Genomic DNA, 21,742 nt, shown 5'->3' with positions numbered 1-21,742 from the left:
TTGGGCCATATTTCTTTTGGCCAATAATTCGTGTTTTACTAAGTTTTACTAATACTTTGCCTTGATTCCACCTTATGACAATAAAAGTTAGAATTTTACAAATGTGTTGTGGTACATTTGTGGGCGAGACACTTTTCGGCACTTTTCTTGTTGTACCAGGTGACTTTGCAAAATTCAATGAAAATATTTAATCGAAGTACGCTTTTGTTTGATAACAATACTGGAGTTTGATTCCAGGGCCTGTTTTCGTTGGATATGATCATGTCTTCCTTTTCCCCCTGTGGGTAGTTGTGTTGTAAGTGAACATAGCATGGAGGAGATAACTATTTAGCTGATACTGAATATCTTGAAAAAACAACAACAACAATAGAACGACTCAGAATGTCAGGAAGAGGGACGCTGCAGGTCAGAAATGTCGTTAAATCGTATGGTGCAATATCATAGTATTGTCTCATGACAAGACGAGTCGACCGATCCTAAAAATGTGCACACCACGATCCCGCCCACTGCAGGTCGCAGAAAATCTCATGAACCCGTTTGGCGAAGACGACGATGACTTCGACATGAACTGGATCGTCGACAGGAACATCGAGGTAACGTGAAAATTGGGGAAAATATGAGAGGCAACAGTGGTTGATATGTTATGACTGATATCAACAGTTTTTCAGTAATAAAAAATGAAATCATAATCGATTTCTTATAAAGAGTAGTAACGTATGCACAAAACCAACGATCATGAGATTCTCTACTCGGAAATGAATGGTCGATGTCATATTGTTCGTCACAAATCAGAGTTAAATCAACGTGTAAATAAACCAAGTTGTTGTCAACATTTGCGCAGTTAATATTTCTGAAATCAAACATCTAACAACGTTGAATGATGATAAATTTATCATCTTTCAATCAACATTCTCGAAATGAAGTGCATAACCGGAGCTTTTGGTTGATTAGTAACTTATTCAAGGTAAACTTCTAATGTGAATCGTACACCGTCGATCACAATAATGAATCACTGCCATTGACATAAGTGGGCTTTGACAACTACATGATGAAATGTCACAAGGTCTGAATGTCACGTCTATACTCTTTCCATATTCTATATAATAATATGTTGGGGAAATACATATGCACGTATAGTGATGTATGGCTGCAAATTCCATAAATCCGATTTCAAGGCGAGCACAGATTTTGTCGGCGTGAATGAAGTGTGGCAAAGGAAATGCTCTCACTTGCTCTGACGTCACGTTGCCGGCTTTGAGCACAATAATATTCTCCAGCAGTGCGAGAATGGAAAATACGCATTGTGTCGTCACATGCTTTCTTTTTACCCCTTGTCTTCTTCGCATCGCCTCCGTGGTTACGACGTTCAAGGATAAAATTATAATTGTCACGTGGGACTCTCTGTAAGAGAACACCACTTTCTGCTTCCCATAAAAGAAATACATCCCCCGCATGCACTGAAATGAAAATTCGTGTTTGTTACAGAATCTTATGTGGCAGAATTTTCGAATTGTTTTTTTCCCCCGAAGTGATACGTGTTCATGGAAATTGCTCGTATATAAAGGTCACGTCGGCAGTTAATTCAAAAATATTTTTGTAAAATAATATATAGTACTGTACTATATCGAGTGTTCAGATTTGATACATCGTTCTCTTGATGCTCTTTCCCAATTACACGGTAATGCCTTTAATTGCTCGTGTATAGGCACGATTTGGAAGAAATCTTCTGATTAACATCAATTAGAACTTTTATCGTAAAACTCATTTCATATTTCATCTTAAACATGGAATTATCTGTGTTTCATTGGCCTGGAGTTCTAAAATTAGAGGATTCTGTATAAAAATAGAATCATATCTAGCAAAATAAAACTGCCTTCTCTTCTCTGACGAAGCATGTGTACACTGTGACGAAAGTGTACAAATTCATTCATTTTACGTGAAGACGTGTACTCCAGAAAAAGAGGTATTTGTACTTTAACGAAACAGATCGTGACGGATCATGTCCCAACTCCCTTAATATAGATTTGATTTAACACAAATTTGGCTCATCATGTGTTTATGTGTTTCGATGTCAACATTTAGCCTAAAACTATTCGCTTTTTTTAGAATACTTCCTTTAAAACATCTCAAAGTCACGTAACTTGTATAAAACGTAAAGGATATTCCGTCTTCTGTCATATATTCACAGTAGCTTTGGTCGCACTACCCTTCATGAAAATCCTTCCATTGTCACCCTGAAGCTCAGAAGCTGAGAATTGATTCGTAATGCATGGCAAGTCATTTGCATAAACACATCTCCAAAATGTAGACAATACACACTACTCATGTGTAGCACGTTTATTGTACATGCCCCTGAGTTTGATTGTCAACGACAAGATCATATCTTACCGTCTGAAAAACATTTCTCCTTTCTTTTTTACTTGGTCAATTCGCCATGTATCAATGAATCCTCGGTGCTACCCATGACACATGTCCGAATCCCCGTCACGCTGTCCCGAAATTGGCGCAGGATGGCCATAAGAATATGGAATTTTCAATTTCGTGGGAATTTGGCCCCGAACCTGATTAAAAACTGACGAATAACCAAAGCAAGTACGATCTTTTGTTAGCAGCCTGAGACACTCCCTCGACGGTTGTACGATATCTGGCTTAAAGATACCCTCACGAATTACACGATGTTTATACGATCAGAGCCAAATTTGAACATTTCCTTCATCTTGTGTCCATCTTCACTCAATTTCGGGACAGTGTGCTGCCTGCTGAAACCATTACAAATCTCACTATACGTTGACGTTCTCCAAGTCTTATTCGTCACAGTGGTGTGTATCTGGCGCTTGAAAACATGTTATCTGCATCTGTATTTTCTTCCACGTGTTTTTCATCCGTCGTGGTGTTCTTTTTCCCTCTTCAGACGAGTTTCATTGTGGTAGACGAGCTGTACGAAGTGAGTCTACCGATGGTTCGTGACCGTCACTTCTCCGTACCGAATCCTATCATCCCTTACACCAATGCTTCGGTCAAGAAGAAAGGAAAGCCCTGGCTCGGGTCGGCCAGCAAAGTCAAGTACGTCAATAACATACTGTAGTACTCACACACACATACACACATACACATACATGCACTAGTTCTATCGCTTTGATGCGTTATCCATGGTTATGAAATGTATAAGATGTTCAGAATTATTTTTCCGCACTTTCCAACAATCATCCTCTTTATAATGCTGTAATTTGAATACCACTAAGTAATGGAAAGGGTTGTGTTCTAAAGTCTGCCATCTGAATGTCGGCTTTCTTTAAAAATCTATGGGGATTTAATTTAGTCGTTACATGCAACGTTTCGTTACAAAAAGAATAAAGAGTACAATGTTGCAGAGTGCCGTAAGTTTTCTTTTTTCTTTCATTTTGTCTCGAGACAAAAAAGCGAGACAACATGGTTAAATCATGACCATTAATCATAGGGCGCCTTTTAAGAGCCCCGACGGAAATGAGAGACTAACCAAAGCCATGCATTTCATGAAATCTAATGAATCAAGTAGTGCATGCAAAATCTTTCGGGGGAAGGGGGAGAGGCATTCGCTCTGAATTAATAAAGTGAACTTCTTATCATGAGCTGTTAGTCTTGAATGTTCAGAAAAAATTACCAAAGCCAGTTGGCTATACATGCTTCATTACTTTGGGTAAAGAAGGCAAGTGATATTCAGGATTGCATGTGAAATCTAAATACCAAGTTCACTCTTAAGCGGAAGAGTTATTGAGAAGTATAGAACGAGGAATTAGTGATAATAAAACAACAAAATCTCGATGGTCTCTGTTTCAGATTATCTCGTCAGGAAATGGCGTTTACCAACATGCCTGACAAGGTTTTTACGGAGGACGACGAGGTGTTGACGAGCCGACTGCAGAAGAGTCGGGGAGACAAACAGCAGGGAAGTAAGAGCAAAAACGGCACTGCTGGCAGTCGAAGCACGAGCAGCTCGCACGGAAACACAGGGACTCATGGGAACGTAGGGAGTCACGGGAACACGAGCAATCACGACAGATCGAATGTCAGCAATCAGGGAACTTCCGGCCGGGGCGAGTCGACGAAGCCTCGCTCAGCACACCGAACACAGAGTCACGACGACTCACAGTACGACCACTATGCATCCATTCCTAACTCACCACAAATACCTCAGCAGGACTACGGCACGACCCCTCGTAGAGGGCAGCCGTCGCGCGGCAGCAACCACAGTAGCAACAGCAAGTACGGCGATTCGGAAGTGCATCGGAGGATCAGCAAGTCGACGGAGGACCGGAAGCGGATGGGAGGTGACCGTCACCGGGAGCGAGGTCAACACAGGAGCACATCGCAGTTACTGGACAGAGAGAGTAACTATCAGTCCAGTCACGACCGTGGTGGCGGAAACTATCACCGCTCTAGCAGCCAAGAGCGAGGGGGAAATTACCACACTGGGCACGAGAGAAGCTCGAACTATCACGCCCCGCATCACTACGAAGAGTATCCGCCAAGCAGCGACGGTCGGCGGACGGACGATGATCGACGAGACGCAGACGGAGTGATAGACGCGCGCGACGTCGACATCAACGCGCTCAACGAGTCCATCATTTGACAAGACTTCCGTCGCGTGACTAGAGACTACATTCTGATTTAAAAGGGTCGTGTGCTACAAGATCGCAAATTACGGCATGGTGCCATCGAACGGATGGACACAAGCAGTACGTGTTTTCAACTGTTTCACAGGAAACATGATTCTTCGGAAAGTTTTATTATGCACAAACGCTTCGAATTCTTCCCTCGAAATTTAGTGAAAAGTATACAAACACGCAAAAGCCGGAATATTATCATTATCTACTGGTATCATGTACGCATTGTTACTCATCCGCTCTAACTGTGCTAATCGCCAAGCCTCATAAAATCATTGTTATACAGCAGATACGATACAGAATAATATACTAATGGTCGTATTATAGACATACGGACGGATGCTGCGCGCAGCCTCTGTTTTGTCTCCATGTCATTTATACTTCCACTATTTCGACCAATGTTCTTCATAAGCGTTGTGTTTAAATCGCCCAGCGAATATATTATACGCACCGAGGGGTTGTGGCGTGGTACGGAGTTATAGATGACGGAAGCGCCATACTGTGAATGTATAGAAGGAAACATTGAAAGCATTCGCCCAGTTGGCTCCTTTCGTTCAGAGGAGCTAAACATTGGCAATGGCGTAGAAGGAATGAAAGCCTAGTCATGTGACGGTTTCTGCTTTTCTTTTATTTTAAATCTATGTTCTGTTGTTTATTCGGTGATAATTTCTGATGTCCTGTTTGGTGTACGTCCATGCACTGTATCTGCGGTGAGATTTTACGCTCAATGTCAAGTCTCTTTCTCTTCGCTTTAATATTAAACGTGCGTTTTAGCTCTGATGATTTTATGTAGCTGCTTCTGCCATTTTTTTTTCTGTGCATATTAGATGAATGTGAATATAATAGGTTATTTTGTGGTTGTGAACCATCAGCGATGGCTGAACATCAGTGTAACCGTCCAACTGAAAAGCGTCTGAATTGTAGCAAGACTTTGATTCTTTGTTAATTTAAATATGCAATGGACTGTTAGAGAATAGTCACTAGTATACCCTATGTGCCAAACGCAACTCTGTCGGTGTAATGACGTATACAGTTCAGTAATTGACAAGGAGCAATACATTAATTATTGTCTTGACTTTTTAGTTTGGAAGTACTTCTCAGGAGAGTTATATACTTAATGCAGCAAGTATGATATCCTTCCGTAGAAGTGAATACACAAAGAGTTTCCCCCTTACATAGGTTCCACAGAGCTTTAGTACAAGCTACATCCAGTTGTTCACGCTGTACTTTCACTGGTTCATAGTTTCGTCTTTTTGCCCCTTAGTTCTTTGCAAGATGGAATCATTGGCAATGAAAGTCGTCTCCCGAAGCAGTTAGTTTAAACGTTATTCTTTAAATTTTTTTTGTTCTTTTCGTCTTCTCATTTTGTGTTATTTTCCACAGAAACTTTCAAATGTGTTCTCAATTTTTCTTAGTTCGTTTGTTTTAAATCTCGTGTTTTATTTTCCATTAAGGAATATGTCCTTACCCGTTTTCGTTTGTTCTGTAAAAATTTTGAAGGAATAAGGACGGTGTACGAATGAGTGGATTAGAGTCCCCAATTCATTGTCATCATATTATCCTTATTCATAGGAACTAGCGTCGTATTATTTATTTGAAATACTTTATAGGAAAATGTTGTGACTCAGTTGTCATGCATGGATGTGGAAATCTATAAATCAGCTGTAATGTTCAATTTGATTGAAACAGACAAAGAAGAATGCAACGTCTTTAAAAAATCCGTTGTAACTCATCAGATATCAATGACCAAATTCACCATGATACTGTCTACTAAACGGTGTAATTATTGTCTATGGGGAAAATCGAGTGAAGTAAATACGGACTGGTCACCCGACTTGTCAGTTGATGTTTTTTCTCTATCTAGCATTAATTTTCCATCAAAATTATCCAAGCTTCATTTTTACGCAGTATCAAAGACACTGGTAGCATTGAGCGTCATTCAGCTCATTTCTTTTTAACTTTTACTGAGATTACTATTAGCCAATGTCTATGGATTGAATTAAAAGAGTGTCATGGACCTAATGTCGTCAAGATTATCACCCTCGGCAACGAGCGTAAAGCAAGTCACGGTTTCACTGATAAAATATATTTGCTGTGCCCAATTAATGCGATGCATTTGTTTCATGGACAATATTGAGTATGATTTGCGAATGTATCTTGTCAAAAATTGAGCGTTTGTAGAAGATAACATGGAGGCAAAACAAGACATGTTTATCTCTTTCAGCAAGTTGACATTTCAGGTGATGTTTGCTCCCATCTTTTCCAGTTTACCGCATTTCTCTAAAGTGGAACTGTGGTATGAGCCTGTTTCATATAGATAATCATAACATCCCTGGGTATATATCCTTTTGCAGTATTTGGCCCATATTCTGGAAAGTGGTTTTAAGTGTGGCTATTGTTTGCAATAGAATATTAAAACTTCTCTTCTGTTACATAGATCTCGATCATAGTTAAGTGACAACCAACGGTTTCAGTATGTCTTCTTAAATCAGAATTGAATTTGGAAGTAGCGGGTATTGCAAAATGAGTTTTCGAATGGATTGTATAGTGTTAATGAGAGGACAGCATAAATCTATCTTTATATCAAGTGAACACGGTCAATATATACATGAAGATCAACACAATTAATATCATACGGCTCATTGATATATGCTTGCAATAATAACTTTAATGAAATCCATATGATGACTGGATACGATGCATTATATAGCTAAGGCATGTAGCTATGATGAGCGACGTTGGAGTTGCTCAGCGGAAATATGTATTTATTTAAGGAAATATTTATTACGTGATATTTGATGTGTGCAAGTTGCTTGAGGGAAATCCTTGCTTAAAAAGTGTTGGGCAGAGTGAACTATTTATGTCAGCCATTGCGTCTTGTCTCCAACCCAGGTTGTTAAGAGCCAATACTTCAGTTGGTTCGGTTTGTAACCCATGAGTAGAAATTTGGCGACGAGTGCTTGAATCAGCTATTCCTAATTCAGCAATGAACGTTACAGTGATAGTTTGATCGAATTCCACACTGTAAAATTTTGGTCAAAGCCCCTGTTCTGCCGACTATCTACAGCCATCATACTCTTTGGTCATAGTCCCACATCTCGTCGCTGCCATTTCCCGTAGGTTTTCACTTTATGGGGATGCCCTTCCACCTCTGTGGTGACTGTCATCAGCGTGCCTGTTGTCTGTTTTTGCTATTGTGGTTTTTTTTTCTCCACCTCGTCTTATGTCGTTATAGGGTCTCGTCCACTCGCAACATGAAGCCGGAATTCAAAACAGGTCAGTCGGAACTCTCAACACTGGTCAGATTCGTAGATAGACCGCTCAGTGGGTCAAGGATTAAAAATGTAAAAAGTGTTCCCAGACTTTCCCTTCTATGACGGTGTTAGGGGGATTTAGCACCAGCCCACCATATCATTGCCTTAAATCTGACTTCCATTTTTACTGCTATACAAATGCGAAGGCATGTTTTGTATGAGTCGCTATTTCATCGCTCTAATGGGCTTGCAAAAAAAAAACTTTGCGCTTTATAACCCAATTTCCAATGCGAATGAGAACATGTGGTAAGTGATATCTGTATCAAGTGCATGGAGATTTTAGAGTTTCTTAGAGAAAGGGTTACTTGGGGCGTTGAGAAACTCAAACAGTAGGGCCCTGCATGGCAAATACAGCATGACTGTGTTAACTGTATACATGTGATATGGGGAAAATCATTCACGACAGTACAAAAGCCTCCAAAGCGACTTTGCATTGCTATTAGCGCATATTATATGTGGTGTTTTGTGTATCAGGGTGGAAAGGAACACAATATCTTTAGAAACTTGTGCACAAAACCGTGACACGCTTCGCGCAAGTGGTCCCTTATCTGCAGTAGATAGTATTCGTCGTGCAGTGTAGGAAAATACGAACATTGTTTTGCAGACAAAGTGTGATAATTTGGCAGGAGAGTTGATGTCTTCTCCTATATTTTATAATATTTCAGAATGGGTGTAGTTTCATCCAAGGTCCTCGGGGTATTTTTATTATCAATTCTGCGGCAATCGTGGTGCTGTCACACAGCGTTGTCAAGCAGAATGTGTACTTCACCTCTTCGACAGAAACGCGCTTAAGCCATCTTATGATTCCAACTCAAAGGACAAGTTCACCTTCGTAAACATAAGGATTGAGAGAATGTAGCAATATTAGTAGAACACATCATTGAAAGTTTGAGGAAAATCGGACAATCCGTTCAAAAGTTATGAATTTTTGAAGTTTTTGTGCAGTAACCGCTGGATGAGAAGACTACTGCAGTGTGTGAATAACTTAGATGTCACATGCGTACAACAATATAGGGAAAATATAAAGAGAATTTCACAAAATTTAATCTTATGAAAAAAGTACACATTCCCCCGACTCGTTACCGACAAATGTTATGGGTAATATTATTCCCCCTGCCTTTAGAAAGAGGCAAGTCAAGTGCTCTTTTATTATGCGAAAAAAGTGAAAATATGTTGAATTTTCTTTATATTTTCTTTATACTGTTGTACGCATATGACTCACAAGCTGTAGTAGTCTCCTCATCCAGCGGTTCCAAAACAGAAATTTTAAAAATTCATAACTTTTGCATCGATTGTCCAATTTTCCTCAAACTTTCACAGATGTGTTCTACTAATATTATTGCATTCTCTCAATCCTTATGTTTATGAAGGTGAACTTGTCCTTTAATATGTTCCAACTTTTGTTATGCTAAGTCTAACATCTACGTGCATTTACTATTAGAGAGAATTCATTTATGCGAAGATTGCTTTCTCATCGTATTATACACCTCTGTTCAAACACAAAGCAAATTAAAGCAAGACAAAAATAAAAGAGCAAGGAGGTCGTCGAAAATTAGTCCATACGACAGGACTTGCAGGTTATGTAAAGTGACAACAGCGCATAAATATCATTTCCACTCTTGCCCTCCACACAAAGAGTCCTCTGTTATCTCTCTCCTGTTTCTTATCTTGATATATCTTTCTTCATCCTCCCGTATTTGTTTCTCACTCTTCCCCTTTTCACCTCTCCCGTCTTATATTTTCTGTTATTCTCGCCAAACTGCTTTAGCAAGTCAGAGCCGGGTAAAGACTCGTTTGTCTTCGACGTTGTGACGAAGTTCCATTGGCGCCAAATATGATTTATCTTCTGTCGTATCATAATTATGGTGTGGTTTCGTTTCGTTTGGTTGCGTTTGGTAGCGCTTTTTGTTTTCTTTTTCGTATGAGATAATCAAAATGCGTATATATCAACAGACTTGCAGACGGATAATAAATACGGCTATGAATGTATAAATTACAGTGACTATTCATTGCCCGAGAAAATATTCCAATGTAGTAATAGTGCATTGTCGCGTCATATTATATTGTGGTTTTTTTTTACCAAGAAATCTTATTCACTACTCACCAGTATGTTATCATATAATAACATACATGGCCAAGACTGTTCATGACCATAGAAGACGATGTGGCACTTATAGTATTCACTTTGTCATTATGTTTATGACTTTTAAAAAGAACGAAACCCCAATAGCCCTTTTTTTTTCTCGCCATCTTGAATTTTCCATGAACTGCCACACGTAATGTGAATACTACTAATGTATTAGCATTTCACCCATCTATAGGGCCTATTTATGAACATGATACGCCACTGATAGACCCCTTTGTGAAGAGACTTATTAAAATCATAACTGCAAATGATAGTGAGGACCATGAAGAGTGCAGAAATGCGAGTCTTGGTTGTTGTTACAAAAGATCCTCTTATCAGATTTTTCTTATAATCATTATCATGTTTTCAATATGTTTTCAATACGTGTAATTATGTACGGGGTGCAGAGGGACCCATCATCATAAAGATACATGTACTTGCAGTTATTGTAAGTTGCTGTCATTTTTGAAGCAGTTGCCGCAAAACAGAACAAAACAAAAACAAATGAAATACTCAAAGATAATTGGTTGTTTCCTCTCTGCTACCATAGTAAGTAGTAACTGCAATTTTCGCAACAGACGATTATCAAGAACGCCTTCATGAAGCGGGCCCGCATGATTTTGAGCTGAGAAATATTTATCAGCGTTGGTGCCGTTTACTTTAACGCATAAGACCTGATGAGGCGTCTTCCTTCCGCCATTTTGTGTATGGAAAATTGGGGTTTACCAACACTTTTGAGTTTGCGCGTGTGTTTGTATGTAAGAGTGTGTACGTGTGTGCGCGCTGTGTGCGTCAATCACTGATCTATAAAGTTACATAGAGATCAGTAACGTTAATGCCACATTATTTCATTTTCCCCACAGAAGTCGTAACTGCTATAGGTAGCCAAGTGTGGAAAATTGCCTCTGCATGCATGAGACCGTCATGGTAGGTATATCTGTGCAAATTAATCTTGTGTATAAGGAGGTGACGGCCACGGGACAAAGTTTACCCCACGAAAGTTTTTGCTATTTTAGGGAAACCCATGTAAAAAATGTATTCAATCGCCGTATATCTCAACATGACTAATCAGGGGCGAATGATCTGGGTTAGATTTGAATGTCCCGATAAAGTCTTCTCAGATTACCCCTCCTTTTTTGTTTTGTTTTGTTTTGTTTGTTTGTTTTGGTAATAGAGCTATTCAAACGGGGAATAAAGCAAGTTATATTTCCCTTTCCTATTTCTCTGATGCTTGACATAGGCCTATTTTACATTTTCTAGCGTGTCTGTACACATGAAGTAAACTCATTCTAAAGGCATTTATCTCACATAGCACTGTATTGCGACTGGCAAGTGACATTGTGAATAAAGAACAAGTGTAAGTTAAGATTTGCTATTCATGACGTCAAATCAACTGGGGATGATTCCATGGTAACGGTCGTACTTTGTGTCAGTGCTCATAACTGAGCATTCCAAGCATAGGCGAGCATATAAAATGGGTAAACATGAGATCACTGAAGCGTAGAGAATAGTGACAACATGGATGACGAATAAGAAGCCTGATGTTGGACATGTGGCTGTGTTTGAACAGTGGCATATAAATGGAATTTTTGACTGCATGCAGTAAAGTCAGCTATGAAAAGGCACCATGTTCTCAAGTATAGTCACTAAGGAAGAATAGGACGAAATTAGACTTGTGTACAAGGTTTCTTTGAATTTGACTTCCTTAGCTGCTGCCATTTGTGAAAAGAGCTTTGGCCTCAAGTTACTGCTCCAACAACAACAACAACAACAACAACAAAGAAATTAACCAAGAATGTAAATCCTCACAGAGAACAAACACAGATTATTAGCGGTCGGCGGAGCGACACTTAAGAGTTATGTATGGAACGCCACATTTCTTAACATGGAAGGCTGATTTGTAGAGGCAGCTGGATGGCTTTCAAGAAATATCTGAGAAAATTAGTCGCAGTAATTTTCAATTATTGTCTGTGTGTGTTGAACTGTATGGGTCACAGTTGATGCAGCTTGTATCATACCCCTCGTCATAATTATACACTGCGCGTCTGCGTCAAATAGATAGCCCGCTATCTACAAGTACCGTATAGAACACCCGTGAAATCGTGGATATTCAATGAATACATTAATGAAATTATTATCCATCAAGCATTCTTGCGATCACCTGACTGTTCCTATCTTTCTTTCTTTTTTTCTCTGAGCAGATTATAGTGATGAAAACAATAATTATATCTAGAGATTTTGTGTATTAAAACCTCATTTATATTTACTTGATAGTCTTCGAGGGGTATTTTTGTGTGTCAGTGAGTGTGACTGTGTGTGTGTGTGTGTGTGTGTGTGTGCGCGCGCGATACGGTGTTGAAATCTCATACTAGTATTATATATTTACAAAATATTTATAAAACAGTACGCATATCTAATAATGACTGTGTTCAAGATCTTCACAGGGCGGGAATATTCTATACTGCACCATGAATCTGAAATCATAAACCTTTATTTTGTCATCATAATGATTATCACTTCGTTCTAACAATAATCAATAATCCCACGCCCGCCAGACAATGCGGAGACAATGCGTGTATAAGAAGCACTGGCTCAATTAACTGCGTCTGATGCTCATGGTTTCCACACTTGAGTGATCATTTTGTCATTTTGTCTCAATTGTTTAAATTGTTGCAAATACATTGTAACATGCTCATACCAACAATCTATTTATCAACATAACAGATTAAAGGAACACAGTCGTATCAATTTCCCCCATAATGAAAAGGACTACATATTCACTTTAAAGGAATCAATACTAGTTTTCTCATACACTGTCTTGTATTCGACGACTGTACTATGAAGAGAGGTTTCCAAACATCGGCATGTGCTCCTGTTTGTTTATAGTACATTAAATGTGTATAAATCACAGTTTCAGAAACTCCCATGTTGAGCTGATGCCAACGTAGTATAGGCCCAGGGCCATTCGAATGACATTTTTCCTGACAATAATTCATTAACAGACAAACTAACATCAAACAAACAGACAAACAAAACCAATTTGAAGAGCTGACGGCAGACAATCCGAAATTCATATTTGACACACCAGAAGTGCATGAGGAAGGCAATTGTCGTTGCGCCTTCTTTGTGAGATGAGTTTAGACGACGACCATTTCTTACAATATATCAGGGAGGTGGCACCTCCCTGAACAGATAGTGACAGCCGTATCCGTATAAAAGAAGTTGACAACGTACTATGTGTCTTATGATTTGTTTCCAAAGATGCGGGTATTAAATTAAAATGCATTTGAAAAAAAAAGTATCACGTCCATCTGTTTCAGCTCGGATGTGACCATTTTGAATTTCAGTCAAAACTGTCTATAGCGGCCACCCAAGGGAGACGAAAAGAGTGGCCATTATAAACAGGTGGCCGCTATAGACAGGTTAACCAACTTTGTGTGCAATCCCTATGTACATGTACCATCTTTGTATACGTCTATAAGTACTGACATGTACATGTATGTGTATATGCATGCACACGTGTGTTTCATGCATTGAACAATGCCGGTGTTCATGAAACTTGCACAGTAGCACAGTCGTGACGAAAGTAACACTCGTGCATTATCATGACTGAGTGAGTGATGAATGCAACGGTGGAGCTCACTGAACGTTGCCCATGAATGACTTGCACGGCTACAAAGCAGAAAAACACGTTGAATTATCTGGTCGGCTACGGCTCCGCTGGGTCTGTGGCCGCTATAGACAGGTTAAAATCTACCGCGGGAAACAAAATTTGTGGCCGCTGGCCGCGTTAGAGAGGTGGCCGCTATACACAGAGTCTTTAACAGGACTTTTCTCTCGGGGGGATTTTTCAGTGGCCGCTATAGACAGGTGGTCGCTATAGACAGGTGGCCGCTAAGGCAGGTTTGACTGTAGCGTGAAACTTGAAACGGGTTAATATTTGCCTTTGGTATTGAGAATTGAGTAATACAAAAAAAAAAAGAAGTTCAAAAAAAGAAGTGCAAACATACAAAGAGAAGAAACGGTGGCATTAATCCTTCTATCATGAAAAATCTGAAACACAAATGTTTTGTTCTGTTACTTTGGCGAATCAATGATTAACACAGGTAAACTAAATCCGAGGTGCGAGGAGAGACCGTGTTGACATTGTGAGCTCAGTTATTTATCGCCTCGTTTAGACTATCAGCCCTGGTGCACAGCTTTATTATACGTGGTCATGAAGAAGCTACGGAGTAATGGGTGCAGCATTGCCCTCCTCGCTTCACTGGAGGCACACGAAATACCGTTCTGTTATCCCTGAAGAACTCACTCTTCATACAGATGCACGGCGTTGTAAAGTGTCGGCAGCATAACTTAGCAGAGACGGCTTACTGTTGTCACTGAAGTCTGTTTAGTTCCGCGTCTGAAACGAACTTTCGAACTTGTGTATAATTCCGGCCTCACTGGCCGTCCCAGAAAGATCACTTCGCTTTAGTGAGCTCGAAGTTTGTAACCATTAGCGATGTCTCGACGGTGTCTGGGTGAGTGTTCTTGGCTATTTGAGATTTCTTTTTTTCGAGGGTGCTCATATTGAGAAGTTCAAGGTTTCTCTTAACACAAGCATGTACTTATTAAATGCGCCATGTGTTCAACTATACTAGTACGTCAGTTCCTGGACTTCTACACCTTGAAAAGAATCTTAAATGGTGATTACGTAATGCTCTTTTACTTGGGTGAATCAGGGCGATTCGGCCGTCGAAACGCTATGGCAACTCGTTGATGACTTGTACAAAATTAGTAATGACGGGCTACAAGGAGAGCCAATTTGTACAGTGACTACACGAATGTCTTTGAGTGTCGATCATGTGTCCTTGCCATCCTAATGAGACATCACATTATACTTCATGTTGTAATAACAATAATTGCAAGAAATCACAATATTTTCTCCTTAGAATTACCAAAAATAAAAGTAGTTGAAGATCGTGTATAGAAGAGCTTCACAGCGAATGCAGATTCGATATTCTTTTTTCCAATATGTCTTGAACCATTCAGTTCTTTGGACATTTCTTTTGGCATCGACGTTCACTTGATTGATGGAAATTAGATTACTTAGATTTATTTTTAGATAGATTTTATTTAGATGCAGAATAAACATCGCACACCAATCACTTCCAGGCTGTTGTTTTTCATTTTCAGAGGAAACGTTTGTCAGGAGCCGTATTTCCACCTAACGCAGCACCATTCTGAATGCGACATCCGAGTGCCGACGCCCAAGCCTAACATCTCGACTGGTATGAAATCATTAGCTTCACGGTCTTTCTGTGTATTTCAGACAGATACATTTTTTTTTTTTTGTCAGAGATACCACGATCTTTACAATATTCTTCCAGCCTCTGCACACTTTGCTCGTTGTCAAAGGATATTCACTAAACTCATAAACAGAAAGTTACAATTTTCCATTTCTGGGTAATTATCATTATGTTGAGGTCGATCCGCAAATGTGAGAGTATACTATAAAGTTTGTATATCAAAGACGAGAACATTCTAGCCGCAAGTAAATTATGAAAGGCGTACGTACAACCCGTTCAAAATATAATGTTTTATTACAATGCACTGTGTATAGCATCAAGGTATGTACGACCTGTCGCTGGAGATAATTGAAAACCTATATATTCATCGCCCAGGTCTATTGTCCGTCTCCCTTGACGCTTTTTTTTTCAATATGTTTGGACACTGAATGTATATACTTAACTTTGGAAATGGGAGGCGGCCGGTCAAGCTAGCCCATAATGGCCAAAGGCTGCACGCTTCAGTGCATTTCGATTGTCGGGCTCATAATCGTAATATTGTTGGGAGCTTAAGAGAGGGGGGGGGGGGGGGATAGTAGAATTCGGCGATAAAACGGGGTGGGGTAGGATAGGGAAGCCCATTGCTCAGCAAAGCGTCAAATTAAAGTTAGCATTTATAAAAAGTTACCTTTAATTGCCACAAATTTATATGTTGTGTTTATGCTAGAATCTTTGAAAGGACAGACTTTAGTGTAAGAATTTTGCCAATTCCACAACGGGGAGTTCAACAAGAGCAAAGAGAAAGTTCATACGAAGGAAAGAGTGGCACAGAATGATACTATACCAGTGCCCAGCTTAGACACCATCGCTGGAAAGGCGTATTTAAGGTTTTAGAATGCGAGGGCCATCGCATTTTTGAGTCCGTCTAACAATACTGAATGTGAATTAACAGCAAACCACCACCCGGGGCTTCAGTAAGGCTTAATGCGTAACTCTAACAGTAGCAAGACCAAGTGAATGCCGACAATGACTTATGCCACAGTTTTCGGGGCGGGCGAGTGCATGGAATTTTTACCTTCTATTTGAAAGATTGTCCGTACTTTTGACGACTTTAAAGCAGATTATTCAAGTAACACGGAGAAAGTGTCACTTTGCATCGGTACGGCATTTGTCCCGGCTAAATACCAACAAGACGCTCACCAAAGAAAACAATTACACCTTTGAACCTGTGTATTGTCTATAGAACGTAATCTCCTTGTGCTTGCTGATTCCATGCAGTGACGACACAAATATCAGGCGTGTTCGGCGAGTTTCGGTAGGTTTTCGAAATAGAAAGGAAAGGAGAATGGTAGTCTCCTTGCTTTATGTTGCACAAATCTTTTTTTTTTTTTGTGAGGACGGGAATTGTAATAACTGGGACTGGCTTAAACTGTATTTGTAATTTCATGAAATATTATTCATGTTTAATATCTTTGAATGGGCAGTTTAAGGAAGATAAAAAGATGAGAACCCATGCACCCCCCCTCCACCCCAACTAAAGCGCATGTTAAGCGTTTGTTGATTTGTCTGTTTTTTTTTTGCTTCCTAACTGGATACTATGACCGTAAATTTCCAGCTTTTTTTTTCTTTACTTTTTTTTTCGTGAGGATTATTCGATTTTCCATATGCCACACGTCTAAGAGTATATTGCACAAACTCGAAACCATTAATTTCATTTGCCTCTTTGACACTTTTTGACACAAGTTACGATTATGGTAACTTTGCCATCCAGTGGTAACTTCCATGGAATTCTTGATTTTGATTGGCTGTTGAGTATTGCTGTCATGGTAGCTACCATTGGATGGCAAAGTTACCATAATAGTAACTTTTATGCAACGGGCCCTAGTGTTACAATTTCCTTGAATTAAAATATCGACTTTCTTAGGTGGATCATCTTCTCATATACTCTCTCTCTCTCTCCCGTTGTCTTAACAGACACATTTGTTGCTACCGTGACGACATGCTCAACAATGATTTTCGACAACTTGCTGTCCTTTTGGAAAAAACGGTCTCGCATTGACAGACATTCCGCGTCGCTCCTACCGCCGGACGTCCTCGCCAACTTCGAAGACGACGACGATGCTGAGAGCGGTAGGAAAGAATGCACCTCTGAACCCCCGTCCAGTTTTCCGAAAAGGATTCTCTGGGAACTAGGATGGGGGAGAAAACGCGCACAGACCGTGGCGGAATGCTCGGCGCAAGTACAGGGCGGACAGCCTAGCTTCCGCATCGTTGGAACAGACGGCGAAGAGGGCATCGTCACTTCAGCGCAGATGCGCTCGCATGTTGACGAGGCGCAGACGACGTGCTCTCCGAGCGCGCATGTCCCCGCTTTGATGACGGGCCTCGGGGAAAGCTCGCGGAATGGAAAGACTGATTCGTTCGCAAGCATACCCACCATAAGCAAGCGTAGTAGAAAGAGGAGACTAACGACAGGGAGTTTGGACACGTTAGGTTACGACGGCAGAACAAAGAGGCCATTCGCTCCCCATGGTGATGGGACGTTGTTAGGAGTATGTGAGATGAGTGCCTACATGTACATGGCGTCATCGAACGGGAGCGAGAGTAATTTGTCGGATATCCGAGTATACGACTGGTTGAAAGCATAATTTCGTGCCTTTCTCTGCTTATATCGCCTCATCAGTTTACAATTACCTTTTATGCGCAATTTCATGTTATACATGTTGTATAGAGTCACATTACACCGAATCAGTTCTCTCATTACTTGTCCTTTAGAATACTTGTAGGTCCACCAAAAGAGTTAGAGAATGTACGTACATACTAGTAGTCGTTGCTTCAAGAAATGCCACCTCTTTCTTATATTGCAATCTGTAATGCAATACGTCATGTTATAGAATGGATCAAGAAAACTCTGCAATTCCATTAGTCGAGAGCTGTGCCTTGATTTTTACTGATCAGACATTCCACCACTGATAGCCACTGTAGACATGCTATCGTGCACTTAAAGATCACTGTGCATCATCTGTTTTTGTGGTATGGTGGACAAAGTTTGCCAAATATGACATATATTTTTTCAAATCATGAGTCCAATCATTATTACCGATGCATGGCATAGCTAGCCAACGACGTAGCCAGGATTTGATCTAAGGGGGGCAGTTAGTCTACGAGCGAAGCGAGCGAGAGGGGGGAGGTTGTGGAGGGGTTGTCCCCCTCCCACGGTGAGAACTTTTTGCATTTTTGTCTTAAATGGTGCAATTTGATGCATGTTTTTGCGTGTTTTATCGACTTGAAACAATCCCACTTGTTTAAGGTAGTAGTCTATTTTGATGTAGATTATTGAACAATTTGCCTATAAAATGATATTTAAATAAATTTCTTGTATTAATTCTTATATCAAGAACGCGACTGAGCCCGAGCGAGCGGAGCGAGCGAGGGGGAGAGGAGGGGGTGTCCCCCTCCATCGCGTTGGAGGGGGACACCCCCTCCCACACTCGCCTCTCCCCCCTCGCTCGCTCCGCTCGCTCGGGCTCAGTCGCGTTCTTGATATATGAATTAAGAGGTTTACACCGTTGAAACGGTGAGAACTTTTTGCGTTTTGATGTTGCAAATAATGGTAATGCAATTTGATACATGTTTTTGCGTGTTTTATCGACTTGAAACAGTCCCGCTTGTTATATTTTGATGTAGATTATTATCGAGCAATTTGCCTATAAAATGGCATCATTTAAATAAAATTCTTGTATTAATTCTTACACTGAATATCATGAACGCGACTGAGCCCGAGCGAGCGGAGCGAGCGAGGGGGAGGGGAGGGCGTGGGAGGGGGTGTACCCCCTCCCACGGTGAGAACTTTTTGCATTTTGATATTGCAGATGGTGCAATTTGATGCATGTTTTTGCGTATTTTATCGACTTGAAACAGTCCCAATTGTTTATGATAGCAATATATTTTGATGTAGATTATCATTGAACAATTTGCCTATGTAAAATGGTATCATTTAAAATAAACTTCTTGTATCAATTCTTACAATGAATATCATGAACGCTGTCCGTTCAGCAATCAAACAGAAAAAGCATGCACACGAGGGTGTAGATAAGGGGCATTTCTTCTCCTACACGAAGGTGATTTTGCATTTTCAGACCTGAAATTCAGCCATCTGGTGCAAACTTTTGGTGCAATACTTTTTCAGGGAAGTGTTAAAATCATGGAATCTAGCCCTTATTCCGAATGTGCATCATCTCTAGGTATGTACAAAGTCTAGTGAAGTAGAGCTCAGGGGGAGGTGGGAGATGGGGATTCCCCCTCCCGCTCGACGGAGCTTTAGCGTTTTAGAATTGAACTAAAGCGATCTGGAACACACTTTTTGGGGAAAATTCGGAAATTGTCATTCCCAAAGTGTACTAAGTCTGTAGTGGGTACCAAGCAATGGAAGTGTGGTAACATACCTCTCCCATATTCAAGAGAGCTTTTTTTCAGTTTTAGAACTGAAATTCAACAATCTGGCGCACACTTTTGTTGGAATATCTGGAAATTAGTCAATCAGAAGAGAAGTGTAGCAAGTCTGTGAAAGGATATTCTGTATAATTTTCTGATTGCAGTTAAACGTTTTGGTGCACACATTTTGTTACATATTTGGAAAACTGTTTATGTTCAAATTGTAGCCACAGTCTACTTGTATGCATGCGGGGGGAGGGGGCGGGCGAGCAGGGAGCAGGGAGAAAGCGTGGGCGAGTGTTATCACCACCCTTCCAGTACGATGGAGCTTTTGCCTTTTTAAAGTGGAAATTGAGATATCTCGTATACACGTGTACGCATATTTGGTGGAATATTTAGGAGATTCTAAAAAAAAAAAAAAAAAAACACCAACTGATCTGGGGGAACTGAGGGAGGAAAGAGTTTATTAAAAGGGGATCCCCTTGTACATGAGAGAACTTTGAGCTTTCGGAATATAAGTGATAAGTCTTGTGTACTCAGAATTATTCAGAATTTTTTGTAAATCTAAAGAAGTGTACTGAGGCTAGGGAAAGGGGCACAGAGGGGGAGGGTTTGAGAGGGGATACCCCTCCCAAGCACGAGAGATTTTGCATTTTTTGAAATTCAACGATCTGGTGCACATTTTGAATGAAATATTGAAAAGATTATGATCTTACTTGATGAAAGGTTGAAAGGGAGACCCGCTTCATGTACATGCATACAGTATTTTTTCCGCCTCCCAAATCCCCGGTCCAAATCTCAGGGGGGAGGGGACCGCCCCATCGCCCCCCCCCCCCCCCCCCCGGCTACGCCAGTGTAGCTAGCCACGCACCTCGTAAATTCGCAATCGTTGTAGAATTCATTCTTCAAAAATTATATATATCTATACGATTTATAAGACTGAAAACGTATTTATAATCAAATTTGGCCATTGTTCTAGACAACAGATGATGCATATGCTTTCGTTTTTGTTTGTATTTTTCTTGTGTCTGAAGGAATATCGTGCATGCGGTAACAATGAAAATTAGTCTAAACCCGTGAGGCACAGCCTTGTGGGTTAACAATTCCATAGTGATCATGCGCAGAATGTACACTAAGTTTATGTTAGACAGATAACTGGTCCTAGAATTGAACCAACTACACGTACGAGCAGAAAAAACCCACGAAAAGCAAATGCTCTTTCATTATGAACTTTATGCTTGATGTTAAATAACATTAAAATCTATTTTTTTTTTACGTGAACTGTGTAGCACATAGGGCCTACATATTGGTCTATAACATCACATACATTCCTCATCACTTTCTATCGGATGAAATCGGCTTTGAGTTGAGTTCAAAAACTCTTAGTAACATGTTACAATCTTGACACGTGTCTTTGCCATCTGTCAATGATTTACAGTAAATGAAAGAACAAGATAAATAAGAATGTTTTGCACATTTAAATGTTGAGAAACTGACCAGGGGGTAACATTCTTCGATATCTTAAAGTACATGTAGCTACTCTCATCATGTGCTTGAAATGATGACTGTTGTTGTTGTTGTTTTTTTTCATTGTACAGTATTATGAGGGTAACAAATTGTATTTTTTCCTCAAAAGTAACAGTTCCCTGTTATCCTCTTCTCCATACCTCCAAGAAAATTCAGGAAAAAAAAAATGCCTTCCCTGCTACAGAGGCTATCTTTCTAATAAGTGTCAAATGATGTTCACATTTTCATTCCTAGTGCACGACAGTCAACAGCTCTCCCATACATTCCAGCAAGAGGATATCATTCATCTGCAATGGAAATGTTCCAATTCATGTATCAAAATTGTAAAATGTATATTGAGTAAATGTAAAATTGATGACTTCTTTAACTATCTAAAAAGACCATACATTCTGTGCCTTTTGTTTGAAAAAGAATAAACTAAATGAAAGCAAG

General features: G+C 40.1%; 1 protein-coding gene across 1 annotated transcript in view; it reads left to right on the top strand.

The window, feature by feature from the left end:
- Window positions 1-4,925, top strand: part of LOC139735538 (bestrophin-4-like) — an 81,041-nt gene extending 76,116 nt beyond the window's left edge. Inside the window, exons 7-9 of the mRNA XM_071646294.1 lie at window positions 513-593; window positions 2,912-3,063; window positions 3,817-4,925. Of these exons, the coding sequence (XP_071502395.1) occupies window positions 513-593; window positions 2,912-3,063; window positions 3,817-4,609 (1,026 nt within the window). The 3' untranslated portion in view covers window positions 4,610-4,925. The remainder of the gene's footprint in view (window positions 1-512; window positions 594-2,911; window positions 3,064-3,816) is intronic.
- The last annotated feature ends 16,817 nt before the right edge of the window (window positions 4,926-21,742 follow it).

This window comes from Diadema antillarum, unplaced genomic scaffold, assembly GCF_040938485.1.
Source record: "Diadema antillarum isolate AM-2024a unplaced genomic scaffold, OU_Dant_1.0 seq00000584_RagTag, whole genome shotgun sequence".
NCBI classification, from domain to species: Eukaryota; Metazoa; Echinodermata; class Echinoidea; order Diadematoida; family Diadematidae; genus Diadema; species Diadema antillarum.
Note: the sequence above shows the minus strand (reverse complement) of the source record. Positions and strands in the feature narration are given on the sequence as shown.